Source organism: Lissotriton helveticus, chromosome 2_1, assembly GCF_964261635.1.
Source record: "Lissotriton helveticus chromosome 2_1, aLisHel1.1, whole genome shotgun sequence".
Lineage (NCBI taxonomy): Eukaryota > Metazoa > Chordata > Amphibia > Caudata > Salamandridae > Lissotriton > Lissotriton helveticus.
In genome coordinates this window covers 1173675855-1173692403 of record NC_136059.1, presented here as the reverse complement: position 1 = coordinate 1173692403, position 16549 = coordinate 1173675855, and the positions used below count along the sequence as shown (strand labels likewise).

At 39.8% G+C, this 16549-nt stretch overlaps 1 protein-coding gene across 1 annotated transcript in view; it reads right to left on the bottom strand.

Moving 5' to 3' along the window:
* Positions 1–16549, bottom strand: part of LOC144818524 (serum albumin-like) — a 236275-nt gene that overhangs the window by 145546 nt on the left and 74180 nt on the right. The window contains exons 6-8 of the mRNA XM_078676034.1: positions 8044–8141; positions 7235–7364; positions 2029–2243 (exon numbers count right to left, since the gene is read on the bottom strand). Of these exons, the coding sequence (XP_078532160.1) occupies positions 2029–2243; positions 7235–7364; positions 8044–8141 (443 nt within the window). The remainder of the gene's footprint in view (positions 1–2028; positions 2244–7234; positions 7365–8043; positions 8142–16549) is intronic.

The window sequence follows — 16549 nt, the reverse complement described above, 5'->3', positions numbered from 1 at the left end:
CATCATTTATTGTTTTTAGATATACGATTTTAATTCAGTAGTATGTGACACGTGAGGTTTTCCCATTTCATATCTACCGCTGGCTGATAGACTTTGCACATAAGGGCCTGGTTGTCATTGGTTTCACCAATTCATGCTATTGTGCTGAAAGCTGTATACCTTTCCTTTTCTTCGTTTTTATCTTCTGATTTCTTATAAGGAGTGTCTAAAAGTTTTTACAGTTCTTGATAATCAAATGTGTAATACAGTTTTATTGTATATATTGCTCCACAGTTACCCCGGATGAAGGGTGGTATCACCAGAAATGGATTTGGTATCATCCAGCAAGTGGTGTACTACAATTGAAGAGATATTGTTAATGTATTCAATGTGAAGTTACATTGTTTGGAACATCATGCAATGTCTTATGAATAAATCATGTTTAGAATGTGCATATTTTGAATGTAAACCAATAATATTGTTGGAATTGGTACCCTGTCTAGGCTCATCGAAATACGGATTGCGGTCAAGATGAGGGCTTCCTGGACAATCTTTGCCACAGGACGGTGTATCACGATCGACCTGACAGGCTACCAATTCCAACTTCTCTGCTCAAATAGTTTAGAGAGATGGACACCTAGAGGACATTATAAGCCAAGACAGATTGCCTTGATCGTTTACAAACTCAATCCCACTTCGTGGCAAGACTCTCATCAGAGTTAGCACACTACTTTAGGATATCCGTATCACTCTCAGTTCGCATCAAGACCAGACGTAGTTTAGTCGTATTAGAACATTCAGTCCATGCCCTCATCACTTATGAGTTAGCAATTGGTGAAAGGAGCCGTATGGGACTTTTCCTTTGAGGATTTACTTGGAAGCATTTTCTTCCAATTTACAAGCCCTGAAGAAGTCCCATTGGGACGAAATGCGTCGGCTGTACGGTGTTAATTATTGAAAATAAAGAACTTTGAAAGACAAGAAAACATCATCTTTCGCGATTCATTATATTTATAATATTGTTGTTTGTAGAACTTTGTGGTGCACCTTTGCGGTTGTTCATTTTGAATCTAGTTCCCTAGGGAATAGGCACAGTTACGGTGGGTGCCAGTCAGTGTGCACACAAACCCCATTTGTAATCTGAGGGGTAGACAAATACTTGGGGAGATAGGAGGTCAGGTGCTGCTAGCAAGAAGGGTTCATCGTTAGGCTTTAGTTTTGAACAATATTATTGTTGTGCACTTTTTTAAGTTGTGACAAAAAGTAGCATACCGGAACATATAGTTGTGCACTCTGCTTTAAGAAGCCTTAGGGTTAGCTCGATTTTTTCAGATTTACTTAAGTAGACGGGCAGGCTTCACTCCAAAGTAGCACACTCACACAGATTACTTTAGTTGAAAGTTCTTTCATGAGTTCATGGGATTACGTTAACATTTCAGAAAAAGATTTATTTTACCATGTCAAATTGGCAACTGCACAGTTAGGCTGAAGTGACAGGCATAACGTTATGCTGTCACTTTGGTGCTGTCACAATAACTGCTACTGTCCACTAATGACATTCAGTTTACAGGCCCTGGGACACATGGTAACATATACTAGGGACTTACAAGTTCATGACATATACCAGTCAGACAATTAGGGATTAGCCAATTCTACATGTTTTAGGTGTCAGAGCACAAACACTGGGTGCTGGAGCACAGCAGTGTTGAGAGGCCATAAACCATCAGTAAAATCTAGCAAAAATTGGGGTGACCATGAAAAAGGGTATTTTCCTACACTTTTCCACTCCTAACCTGGAGTTAAAATTACTCATGTTTTAGACGGAAACACAACACAAAGGTTTTTCTGTTTTAGTGTCCACAAAATTAGAGCTAATGCTAAATTTGATAACCCTGAAAATTCACACTACTTGTGGATTTCTGTATTTGCCATTTGGGAGGCTGATGTTTTGCCATCATTTCTGAATCAGGTCCATTATATTTACATGATTATACAAAACATTTAGCTTTACCAATTATTCATGAACTAATTAGAAAAGAGATGTCTTACTTTGCCAAATGAGCATCACCCTCATCTGCAAAATGTTTGCATACATTAGGATCTTCAATATATTCACGGACTTGTGGAGATAGGTCTGCTGGTTTTTCATCATTTTCCATGTGGACAATGCATGTTGTTTGATCTAAGATTTCCTTGTCACAGCATTCTTTGAGTTTAACAGATATCTCATCCTTCTTCTTGCACGTCTTGGTAGTAAGTTCCAGCTGTGACAGAAGAGATCCAGGAAGATTAATGTGATCCATGTAATAATCATAGTTTGATCAGCATTTGTCCATATTTGCTGGATTAATAGTAGCACATAGGTGAAAAGAAGATTATATGCCAGATTATCATGTACAGAAATATTGTCTGGCATACGTTTTGTGCCCCAAACATTGTTTACAAACGTTTCTCCAATTGGGTGTAGATTTTCTATTATTAACTCCAATGGGACAATACCTTGTTAGATTATATTTAGGACAATAATCTGGTACCACACAACAGAAAATGATTACATTATGTTAGAGAAGTGTAGCTTCCACGTGAAACCAATGGTAGTGTTTCACATGAAAAGGTAGGATATCCAGGAAAAAGAAAGTTTACTTGAAATGATTCTGAGTGTGAGGTTATGACAATTAATGATAAAATAAAGAAGTGGGATTAATGTAATAAACTGAATGTTTTGGCTTGCACTCTTGTTGAGAATCGAGCCGGAAAGGAAAGGTATTTTTCAGGAGTTGAAAGAAGACAAGAAGCAACAAGGGAATCATTGGGAATACAATTTTGTTTTCTGAAAGAAAACACATGAAGGAAATTAAAAATTTACTCAAAAGCACATTGTGGATTTTAATCTTCTGTGAATCCAGATTTGGTAATTTCCACCCTAAATCAAATTTGTTGCGATCTTAGGTGCAAATTACACATGCAATCAATTTTGTGAATTGGGGCTGTCATGGACATTTTCTAAGTAGTGCACCTTGAGCAGGTATGCTGGTTTCTGAAATTAATCTAACTTCTCTAGGCATTTAAACTACCTCTACGATCATAAGCAACAAGGGAGTAGTAACAAGTGGAAAGGCATTCCAGAGAGACACTTGTCCATCCATAGGTCTTAAGGGCACTAAGCAATTGTGTACAGACAGAATATCAAGTTTAAAAGGGTGACAAACACAAATATCTAATTTTAAATATTGTGATTCAGAAATATCGTCAGGAAGAATATCGTGGTCAAGAATATCATCTTGCAGGTAAGAAATATTGTTATTGTAAATATCAAAGTTTTTAATATCATTTGCAAAAATATAGTTGTTTAAAATATCGATGTTTGAATTAGTGTTATGTATTTTAGTATGTATTTTAAAAGTATGTGATTTTTTGTTTTAGAATTTGTTTAGTTTTTTTATCGATATATGTTCCATTTTTAGCAGTTTTTTATTTTATCTTAATAAGATTTTGCATTTTTAAGTTCTGTTGTGGGTTTATAGGGGAATGGGTGGGAGGTAATTTAATTATAATTAATTAATGATTATTTTTTATGTATTAGTATTTTATTTTATTTTGATTTTATAGTGTTAATTTTGGGAATTAATTTATTATTAATTATTTATTAATTGGTTGTTAATTATTTTTAATTAATTAATTGTCAATTATGTTAATTGTGCCATTTATTTAGAAGCGGGTTGTGGGTTTATAGGGGAATAGGGTGGGAAGTAATTTCATTATGATAAATTAATTATAAGTTGTTATGTATTAGTATTTATTTAATTTAAATTTTGTTGTGTTAATTGTGGGAGTTAATTTATTATTAGTTATTAATTAATTGGCTGATAATTATTATTAAATAATTAGTTAATTAATTGGCAAATATGGTAATTGTGTCATGTTTTTCGGAGCAGGGTGTGGGTTTATAGGGGAATAGGGTGAGAAGTAATTTCATTATATTAAATGTATTAATATGTTGTATTTATTATTATTTATTTAATTTATATTTTGTAGTGGTAATTGTGGGAGTTATTTTATTATTAAATATGTATTAATTGGTTGTTAATTATGATTAATTATTTAATAAATTAATTTGTAATTAAATATGTTAATTGTGTCATTTTTTAGGAGTGGGTGGTGGGGCTTATAGGAGAGTAGGGTGGGAAGTAATTTATTTACAATTAATTAATTGTTAATTAATGGTAAATAATTAATTAAAATTAAAAGATGGCACTTGTGCATAAAAAAGTATGTACGTTTTGGGGATTATAGTGGTATCGGCTGGGAAGCAAATTCTTTTAAATTAATTAATGAATTGGTGTTAATTGATATTCATTTATTAATGTAAAATTAGTTATGGAATTTGTGTAATGATTTTAGGTGTGACTTGTGGTGTTTATTGGGGTAGATGGTGGAAAGTCATTTTTGTTTAATTAATTAATAATTAGTTGATAATTAATATTAATTTATCAATTGATGACTATTTATTTTAAGTACTGTTATTTTGTGTGTGTATTTTGGTTTTACAGGGGTGACATGTGGGGAGTAAATTAATTTGTGTTTGTTTAAATTATTTTTAATTAATAATGTTTGCTTACTTGATAATTAATGATGTTAATTATGGAGGTACACTTAAAAAATGTAAATGTGGGTTGTGAATTGAGTGGAGTTATAGGGTAGGAAATACTAAATATTACATTTATGTAATAATTAATGTTTTTGTTTATAAAAATATTCTATAAAAATAGTTATTTGTTTTTAAATTTTTGCTGAACTTTTTTAATTAATCTTTCTAGGTATTTGTTATATCATTATTAACATTCCAATCTGTTTCTATCTTTTGTAATATTTAAAACTTTTAGATATCTTTTTTAGTTTTTTTAAATATTTTGTGTTGTTGTTAATTTGTTTGTTTTTAATTTTGAAATGACTCCATTGTAAATATTAATTTTTACCCCTCTGCTATCCAGCCCTTTCCCTACTGTTGCACAAACTGGAGTTTGAATAGTAATTTTAACCCCTCCGCTATCCAACCCTTTCCCAACTGTTGCACTCACTGGAGTGGAAATAGTATTTTTTACCCCTCCGCTCACCAAAATTTTCCCTACTGTTGCACTTAATGGAGTGCAACACTTAATTTTAAGGCCTATTAAATATTTTAATGTTTTAATTTATAAGATTATGTTCTTTTATTAGATTTTATGTTATATGTATGCAAATATTTATATATACATATATATATATTTATATGGACATTTTTATATATTTATAACAATATTTAAAAAAATAAAATTAATAGTTAATTAATTGTTTTAAAGAAAAAAAATATATATATATATTACATTTTATATATGCATGTATGAATATTTTTTAAATCAAAGTAATGTTATAATATTTGTTGAAATGTATATTATTTCAAGTGAATTTTATTATTTAAAATATTTAACATTAATTTGTATTTAAATTAAAAAATGATATTTTGAACATCTACATTTTTTACATCAATAATTTTGTTTCGATATTCTTGTACTTACAATTTTAAATATAGGATGTCGATATTTTTTACATCAATATTTTTACACCAATATTTGTGCATGGGGATATTTTGGGCATCGATAGTCTATCAGTGAACCCTAAGCAACCTGTGCCACCTTCCAATAAACGTGCCAGTTATGTCTTATATCCACAGTTTAACAATATATAACATGCAGTGCATATAACATGATCCTGAGTATGAGCATTGCAAAATGGCTTTTACTGGCTTTTAACACTGTGGGGCCGATTCTGATCCTGGATTTTTATTTTCCATACAAATAGGATTTGTATTTTTTTCCATACAAATTGTAAAAGTCCCTTCCAACCCGTGTAGTACGATTCGTACGGGAAAAATACATACAGATCGGCCCGATCCTTACAAATCGGATCGGGAAAAGCTGTACGACACGGACTTGTAAAAAAGACCATACAATTCGTAAAAAGGCTGTCCAACCCGTCAAGTACGATTCGTACCAGGTTGTCAGCATACGACTTGTATGGAAAATGGCCTGTATACAGGGAATGACTCTACAGGGCAACGAAGCGAACCCCTATATGCCTCGTACCCTGGTATGACTCGTTCTGGGGGTACGACTCATACCGGGGTATGGGTCGTATAGGGGTATGAGGCGTACAGGGGTCCCCCCATATGCGAGGCGTGTGTATGGTGCGTACCCCAACATCGTGCATGTACGCACCGTATGTATGCGATTTTAGGGTACGCACCGTATGTATGCGATTTTAGGGTACGCACCGTACGTATGCAATTTTGGGGTACATACGCGATTTTGGGGTACGGTGCATACGTACGCAATTTTGGGGTACATACGCAATTTTGGGGTACGGTGCGTACGTATGCGATTTTGGGGTACGGTGCGTACGTACGCAATTTTGGGGTACATATGCGATTTTGGGGTACGGTGCGTACGTATGCGATTTTGGGGTATGGTGCGTAAGTACGCAATTTTGGGGTACATATGCGATTTTGGGGTATGGTGCGTACGTACGCGATTTTGGGGTACGGTGCGTACGTACGTGATTTTGGGGTACGGTGCTTGTACGGTGCGTACACGACCAGTACCCCTTCATCGCGTATGTACGCAACGTACCCCATTTTCCATGTCATCCGTACGCACCGTACATACGTACCGTACCCCTGTATTCATGGGGTGTACGACGCGAACATGAGGGGGTCTGTCTCGTACTGTTTTCGGGACGTACAGGGTTTTTCCGGCACTTTTTGTCTCTTGTAAAAAAAGAGCCGTACCGAGTGCCGTTAGTACGAATCGTACTTGCCGGGTTGTAAACTGCTGCCTGGAATACATGGGAACGTCGCCTACAGAGCAATCCGAATCGGAATCGCTTGTATATACGAGTTGTATGGTCTTTTTTACAATTTGTATGGAGTGCGTCTATTTGTACGGATCATACTTCATAGGTTGTAGGGGCCTCCTTACAAGTACGAGTTGTATGGGGAAAACGCTCCATACCACGATTTGTACAGCGTTTTTCCAGGATCGGAATCGGCCCCTGTGTGTAGCAGTGGTGATGCACTTAGTGTAGGTATGAACATCCTCTCAACTCTTTCAGCTCTCATTAAAAAAGTATTCATTTTGAAAGATGGATGTAAAAAGAAAGAGAACAGTAAGCATCTTAGAACATATTTAAGAATTTAGAGGTTATGAGAAGTCTAACTTACCCTCTCGATCATACATCCCATCATATCTCCGCTACAGCAGGTTTTATGCTGGTGTGTGATACCTAGCACAATTTCGTGTATATTTTTGAATGAAGCCGCAGGAATTTTTTGGCATATTTGAATCAGTTTCCTGTAAAATAGTGGAATGCATTTCACGTGAATTAACAAGGAACATGATTTTTATTTTTTGCCGACAGTTTTGAACAAATTATTCAAGCAGTAAATGGGTGTTTGGAAAAATCTCCCAAAATCCGTACTTATTAACTAGCTTATGAATTAAAGAAATGTAGAAGAGAAGACAATGAATCTTGACTGGAAAGTTGGAACCAGCACACTATGAACTCCCTAAGCCAAACACAGTGCTTTAACTCCTGGCTAAAACTGCCTGCAGCATCCTCCTTTGGTGGTATAGTGCTTTCTTGATGATTTGTACAAAGTTTTAGTTTGCAGAAGGAGTGTCTCAAAAAGTGTCTATTTATCTTTGGGGTGAGGTTCTTTGGGGGCTTTTCCATTCATTCAATTGTGCATTTAACACAAGGTCTGAAAAATCACAAAGTAAATTAAGGGGAGTCAGTGTCAGAATTGGGTGCACAGTAACCTGCTAAACACTATTTTAAACAACACTTTTTTAAATTTAAATTCAAGCTTTACATTTCCTTGGTCTATTTCATTTCCTTGCATAGTCTACTTCATTTCCTTGCCTAGTTGACCACTGATGTGCATTTATCTTTAAGCCCTAATATATAGAGCATCAAATTCAAATTTCAAGTAAATAAAATCGAACTGAAAAGTAAACGTGCAAGTCTTACGTGGCCTTCAGAGCTCTCTCTCCAAATTTATTTAGAATATAGCAGTTGTGTTTGTGTATAGCACTCACAAGCCTGAGGTTTGTCACATGAGCTGGCATCTGAAATACAGGAAAAAGAGGCAAGTTGTGTAACATACTTATTTTTAGTGTTGTGCGAGTAAACAAATGACCCATGTCAATAGATAATCTTTTTTTCTTGTATGCAAAAATCCTAGGTAGCATTTGTAGGAAATTGGGTTACTGATTGAGGGGTATGAAACCCTATTCAAGCACCACCCACAATTCTTGTCAGCGTGAAACTCAAGCAATCCCCCAAATTGAGTTGTGCTCAATATTATGGTAGCTTGGCACAAAAGCAGTTAAGCTTAGGGAGCATAGATCCTCAGTCTCAAGACCCATAGCCCCTGCCTTAGAGATCTATTCAGCAAAAGCAGTAGGCAGTGCACTGTACGGGGCAGAGCTCTTGGGCTTTAGTAATGTTGATCTGCTAGTAATGGCTGAAAATCAATTCTACAAGGAGCTGTTGTCCATCCCTAGGAGTTCCCCCAGCAAGCCCATTCAATACGATCTTGGACGCAGATCTATCAAAGATCTCATAATTCTGCGTCCGCTTCTTTATTGGGCCCGCCTGTGGCGTACACCAGAGCTAGAGAGCTACGCAGACGGCCTCAAAGAAATCATGAGCTTGCTTGGGTCACATAAAATAGCCTGGATTTCTAAAATAAAGGAACTACTGTTGGCCATTGGCCTTTGGGTGGCATGGGAGCCGGTGCTTCATTGTCCAAACTAGAAGTCAAGCGGGCTTATTGGAGGTGGGTGGATGCCCATGAATCTAGAGCGGATAACTTGGGCAGACTCACCGATGAGTTTCGACTGTACAAATCTGTATCCTCACTTGAACCCTACATGGACTTTATTAGAAAACCCAAAGATAGGGCATTATATGTGCAGTTTAGAACAGGAACCCTACCAGTCTGGGAACGCACCTCTAAATGGAACCCCCCCCACCAGACGCCTGCCACCTGTCCGCACTGCAGCACCTAATTGGAAACTATCCCACATGTCTTCTTTGTCTGCAGTGCCTATAATAAGCCTAGATCCAAATGGCTAAAACCTGTCTGTCGCCTTCTTGAGACCAGAGGCTATGCCCCAGCATTAAGAATTTTACAATCTGACCCTAATACAGTACTGGCGTGCGGGGTAGCCAAATTCCTTAGTTGGGCGTGGGTGATCAGATGTAAAGCTATGTGACGAATCCCCTTCTAGGCAATTTTTGGTTCCCTATTTCTCTTAAACTCAAAGCTGTAAATTGTTTAATACTGTTTTAAACTGTCTTTTTAACTATTTATTGAGTGTTTTTTAATAATATGAATTGTATTTTAATTGTCATGTGCTTTTAAGATATTATCATATTGAAATAAAGCTTTGTACAGTTAATCTTAACTTAGAGGTAGTGTGTAAAGTATTTATGCAGCATACAAACAGTAATAAAGTGAAGACACAACACGAAAAAATGTCTGCACCAATTTAGAAAAATAGAGTTGAATTTAATAAATTATTTGATACCCAAAAAACAAAAATCCAATCAGCAGAACCAGAGGTATGTAGTTTTAAAGGTTTAGGTAAATAGTTCTTAGAATGTGCCAACTGTGTTTATCTGGTTGCGTCAGACTGGGATAAAGTCACAAGTTCAGGATGATTGTGATTGAGATTGGGCCAGATACAGGGATCAAGTTAGTCACGCGGAAAAATGTACCTTAAGTCCTGATTGTGGAGTGCTGTGGTATCCAGAGGAGTGATGTGAAGCTTGGGTTAAGAATGTGGCAGATCAGATGTGCTGCAAGTGCTGCAATGCTAGCTTGCATTGAGGCTTCGTCACCCTGCATTGGTTCTAAAGAGGAGCTGCGAGGTCCGTATAGAGGATGCGTCATGCAGTGCTGATTCTGTTGAGTTGTGATGTGGGCCTGCATTAGGTTGCGTCAAACAGCGTCCGTTCTGCTGGAAACTTACAGAGCACAGAGCACCTTTAGCCCCACTTCCAAGACTGGAGGGGACAATACTTGCAGGGTTAGGACTCACAGCAGGCAGAGACTAGATACAGGGGTCAAATGGTTGGACCCTCGCTGTCCTCGAGGCACTGATCCGGCGGCCAGCCAACTACCCCTTGGAATCACTCTGGCGGTCCTGGGTTAACGGTGCAGGTCCAATCCTTCTTACACAGGCAACAGAGCAGCAAGGCAGCATGCAGCAGGGCAGCACTGTAGTATGACAGAATGCAGTCCTTTTTGAAGCACAGCAGCACATCAGTCCTTCTAGTCTATCACAGGTTCAGAAGTGTACTAAAGAGTTGGGTCTGATGGTCTACTATTTATACCTGGTGTCCACTTTGAAGTAAGAAAAGCTTCTAGAGGACACTCCTACAGAGATGTTTGGAATTTCTGCCTCCCTGCACTGGCCCCAGCATGTCTAGGGGCACAAAAGACTGGTGTGAAACCCTTTGTGAGTGTGCTAAGGCAGAGTCTTTGTGATGTTTAAGTGTCATAGGTGATAGCTCCGCCTCCTAAAAATTCAGAGATGGCCTATCATGCCAACACTTATTCCTTGTTTGTCTCACTGTGTGGGAGAAATACACAAAAGTCCAACTGCGACTACACTTAATCATGTGACACAAGATATAGGCTGCAGGCACCAAACGGTTTGAACAAGAAAAGGACAACTTCCTAAAAGTGGCAATTTCGAATTGAGACTTAAAATCTGACTTTACCATTAAAGAGGATTGTAAATTACAATTCTGTAGAGACCAAAGGTGACATTCCCACCTATTCCCAATTGAACGTTATCACTTATTAAATGTAATAAGTTAGCCTAATGTTAACCTATGGGAGGGATGGGCCTTGCAGTAAGGAAAAACAAATTCAGGAGTTTTTCACTATGAGAACATGTAATAGTTAAAGGAACATGTCCAACTTTCCAAATGCAGTCACCCCCTGCCTTATGTGCTCTCATGGCCTACTCTAGGGGTGGCCTAGATGTATTAAAATGTAAGGTTTAGTCCTTGAAAAAGGTTTCTTTTGCCATGTCGAAATAGCACTTTTAAAACTGCAAACAAAGGCTGCAGTAACAGACCTGAGAAGTTTAAAAGGGCTTCTTAAGTGGGTGGCACAATCACTCCTGCAGGCAGAATAGTAGCATTTAATTTCCAGGCCTCGGGTACAGGTAGTACCCCTTTATTAGGGACCTACAGCTAAACTTAAAAGTGCTAATTTGGTGGAAATCAATGTTATCAAGGAGAGAGTACAAGCACCTTAGCACTGGATAGCATGGTAAAGTGTGCAGAGTCCTATGGTCAGCAAAAACAGAATGATTGACGGCATAAGTTGAAGTTGGAGAAAAGCCACGCCATGGATGTCAGGTCTGACACCATTCAATGTAGTTATCACAAGTATGATGTGGAATGGGTTTCATGGAGGAGTACCACTAAGTCATCCTGTCACATTTCCTCTCATTGCCCATCTATTACACCCTCTCATGCCCTGAACACTTCAAGTGCAGCTTTGAAACAAGATCACATAATGCAATTATTAGAAGTAGCTGAGTGAGACAGAGGGCCGGGGCAAGACAATTGTTTATTGTGAGAGCAGTGTCAGCCAGAGAGCGGGTAGTTTAATCTCTGAAATGTCCTGGTAGAGCAAGGTAGGATGTGAGGCTTGTATATCATATTATCAATAGCACTTTCATCATCCGGACAGACTTCTATACATCAAACCTAGAGATGACTGGCGGGCCGCACCAACGAAAATAGCGAATGCAGGGTTATAACCTCTCTGGTCACTGATTCAGATTGAACCCCATCCTGGTGCTGACTAGCCCTGCCGCCCTAGCCAATACACACAAGGGGCCCTCCAAGCCTGGGGGCCGTTGTGGCATGCCTTTTAAAGCCCAAAAGGTCTGATTAATTTCCTCATAGTGCCAATCTGGGGCCGTGGGGCGGCCGAAGTTGCCGGTGTTCCTTGATGGGATGTTTCCCAAACATGCATGACTGGACAACCAGTGGTAAGGGGTCTCGTCTTGCTATCCTGTCTTGAGGGGGTCAGCTAATGCTCTCAGAATGGATGGGCCCAGTCATGTGGCTCTGGAACCAGGGACTGGGGTCTGGGCCATGGTCTGTTTGCAGCGCTTCTCTCAGCTGTTGAAGCACTGAGAGGTCGCCCTGAGTTTTGGCTGAAGTGGAAGGCTACCGTGGATTACCTAGGAAAAGAGTGCCGCCCTGATGAGTAGCCTGGGGGGGGGGCGTGCAACACACTGGGTTTGCCTGAGCCTTCCTCTCCTCTCCCATTCCGAAAGTAGAAGCTTTGCCTTGGTGAAGGGAAGGCCCCACACCTCCTAGAGCGCTAGCTGTTCGTGCTGCCCCAAGGGCTAGTGGGTCGAGCAAGACCCTACCGTATATGACTTCTGTATGGACGGTCCCACATTACTGTGTGAATGTGAGCATAAGGACGTGGCCTTGCTAGTGGTGAAGGAGAGATTACGGAGACCCACCACGACCTTAACTCACAAATGTTGATTGCCAAGTTCTTCAAGTACAGAGACACAATAATCAGTGCCCTGAGCTTGGTTAGGGACCTCCAATACCAGTCTTCCTGGACTACACTCACTTGGTCCAGCAGCAACAGAGATCCTACCAGAAGGTCAAGCAACACCTCCGGCCAGTGGCCTGCAATACATACTCCACTTCTGGAGAAGGCTTAAAGTGATCCACAACCTCAGATCTTTTATCTTCGAGACCCCAAAGGCAGCCTGGACATAAGCAGTGGAGCAGCATTCCCTGTCAAACAACCCACAACCACCATGGGGGGGAATGCTCCTCAGGGAAACTAAGCTAAAACCAAATACCCGAGGGACACCGGAGCTCAGCATGATGGAGGTGCCGTGGATTTTACTCTCGATTAGCTACTTACTCCAAGAGGGCTGATTCAAATCAGGCCCTAGTGCTTCCCTGAGACTCATTGCGGACCGAGCTGCCCCCGTCACCACCCCGCCACCACCCCAATCTGAGCTACAGCAGGCCTCTCATGTCTCAGAATGACCAGACTAGCAACACTTTCTCAACTCTGTATGGTCAGCACAACTATATTGTTTACGAAATACTGGTCCAGACTGGTAAGGTTTGGACTCAGGTTACTGAATCAATTGACCAGAAGGAGATGATGGCCGAAGCGCTGAAACTTTTCAGACACTCACCCCCAGTCAGAGATTTAGGTTGAATCCATCATCGTTCTTTAGCTCACTCTGCAACCCCAGTTCAGACCCAGCCATTTGCAAATCAGTCTTGAACCTGTTCCTTATGGGAACATTCAAGCCCAAACGGCCAAGCTAGGACTTCCCAGGACCCGAATCAAGCATCCTGGGACCGGTTTCAGGGTAACAGCCCCCGTCAGACAGGCTAGCTTGAATCCAGTGGCAAAGTGAGAAAGGGACCCATGTCTGGGCATACCCTGCCAACTTAGGGAAAACAAATCGAACACAAGGAGATGATGGATGGAGCACTGAAACTTTTTCAGACACTCACCCCCAGTCACAGATCTGGGTTGAATCCATCATTGTTCTTTCGCTCACTTTGCAACCCCAGTTCAGACTCTGCCATATGCAAATCAGTCTTGAACCTGTTCCTTATGGGAACAGTTCAGCCCGAACTGCCAAGCCAGGACTTCCCTGGACCGAAAGAAAGCATCCTGGGACCGGATTTGGGGTAACACCCCTCGTCAGGCGGGCTAGCTTGAATCCAGTGGCAAAGTGAAGAAGGGACCCACGTCTGGGCATACCCTGCCAACTTAGGGCAAAGAAATCGAACAGAAGGAGATGATGGATGGTTGCTGAAACTTTTCACTCAACCCCAGTCACAGATCTAGGTTGAATCCATCATCGTTCTTTAGCTCACTTTGCATCCCCAGTTCAGATCCAGCCATTTGCAAATCAGTCTTGACCCTGTTCCTTAAGCGAACATGCCAGTCCGAGCTGCCAAGTCAGGACTTCCCTGAACCAGAAACACGCATTCTGGGACTGGTTACTGATTTCCCATCTAATAGATGATTGAGGGAGGGTGACAGATGCTTCTGGGGTGGAAGTGTGGGGAGGAGGGGCATTTATATTGTGGGGGGTTCATATATTGTTACATTTAAATTACTATTTTTGTTTAATAAATATTAGTTCTTGTAGATTGCAAAGGCTGCATGACTCCATCGCACCAAACAGTCCGCACCTTCTCTCAAACCTCAAGATGGACGTTCCTGTGTTGGGTACTGCACTCACTTGGAAAAATAAATTGCCTCAAAAATATGGTTAAAAGGGGGGTAGTATTTCAGTACTTAATGCACCACTCTCCACTTGTAGTGCTACTGCAAGAAACACACCTGCTATGCAAAAACTGTCCCTCCCTACAACAAAGCAGATATACCAGAGCATATCATGCCGACTATAGCCTAACATCCCTTGGGATGACATCCTCCTACACAAGAGCATCCAGATGCACGTTTCGACAATTCACTGTGATGCACTTACAACTTTGTGGTTATCAGTGGAGACATGGAGACTATCCACTAGACGATAGCATCAATCGATGGCCCCCTCCCACAACGTGTGACTTTGTAAATACTACTGAAGCCTTTGCATTTCCCTTGCGTCACATTTTTTGAAGGACAAAGCAACGGTTTGATAAATTTCGGCCTCAGCGTTTATAATAAGGCAAAGTAACACCTTACAGTGAGTAAGTGCCTTCCGTGACTACCAAAATGAGTAAGTGCCTTCTGAGAGTACCAAAACGAGTCAGTGCCTTCTGTGAATACCAAAATGGTAGTGAGTTTAGTATGTTGTCCTAAATTAGTTCCCTGAATCGGGCCCGTTGTCGGTGTTACTAATTTATCAAGCACAGTATTCACGATATAAAGAGGCGGACTGGGAGACCTGCTGAATATTTGACGTTGTTTTTGTACCTCGCACAGTGCACTTGCCATTGGGCTCCGAAGGGATATATGCAGAAGTTTATGTCTCAAATAGTGCTATGCAGCAATATTTCAAATATTTCTCTTTGCACACCTTCCGCCATGCAGATACCTTGATTTATTTTACAGGATCTTAAATTGGTTTATCAAATATTACACCATCTATTCATCAAAGTTATACATTTATAAGTACTCAGGACAATGATGTTTATTAAAACCAGGTGGCTGGGCTGGTACCTGCATTAAGTCCCCTAGGTATCTGGAAGGAAAGGGGCATTAGAGAAGGTTCAATGAGGGTTACACTGACAATATGTTCAACTCTGTCAATACGATGTGCTGCAGACAGAACAATCAGTTTTCAAATGGACATGGACTCCCTTTCACACTGCAGAGTTGTGATAAGGCCCAGTATTCCAATCCTGGACTAAATCAAATAATGCAATTCAAAGCACAACAGTATGGGCCCGATTCACAGAACTAACTTAAGACAAAATCCTAAACTTACTACCATTTTGGTATTCACAGAAGGCACTTACTCATTTTGGTATTCACAGAAGTTAGGAGTCCTAACTTTAGGACTTCTAAATGCCTTCTGTGAATACCGAAAGTCTTAAAGTTAGGATTTTTCTCAGTTTAGGAGTAGTAAAGTTAGGACTCCTAACCTTCCTGTACATAAACAATCGCCAGAGGTGATTTTCTCTTTATATGTGTGCTGCTGAATGCAGCACACATGGAAAGAGGAAAAAAACAAGGAGAAATGAATATATTTCTCCTCTTTGCACCTCCCTACGGCTCCCCTGGGTAGGCGTAGCATTCAAACGCATTTCCAGGTTTACTATTTCGCGTAAATCTGGAAATGTGTCAGGTTCCATGGATGTTGCGTGGGAACACCCTCAGTAACACCCATGAAATGTCCCTTTCATGCAAAGTGTTGCATGTAAAGGGGCCATATTTAAAAGGACAGGAAAAGTCACGCAGGGTGGCTCTTCCTGTCCTTGTAAATACTGGGCAGAAAAAATGCATCGCCGGTGCACCACAAAAAGTGATACACCGGTGGCGCAATGGGCTTGTAAATATTCCCCTTAGTACTCACCGGGTGTAGTGTGCAGACTTACATGTTTCCGCCCCTTAGATCTGTGGGTGGGGCCTCCTACAACAGTTCACAAGTGTAAATTTACTACTAATACATTTACATATGCTGGTGAAGATCTCTATCACCATGGTTGATATCTCCATATGTGAATGAGTGGCAAAAATGATTAACATTTTTTATTATTTCGAAATAAACTATTTAAAATATTTTAATGAAAAATCTAAATGTATGTTAAATTTAAATTCTTATCTTGAAAAAAATATATAGAGAGAATTTAAATTAATTTAACATTAGTTCTCCTGGGTTGTTATTGTATTGCCACATCTCCGTAACTTATGGGTGAGTGGCCAAGTGATTTGCTTGACCTACTCCAAGGCTGGGCAAGAGTATGTTTGTTTTGACTTTTTCAGGGCTGT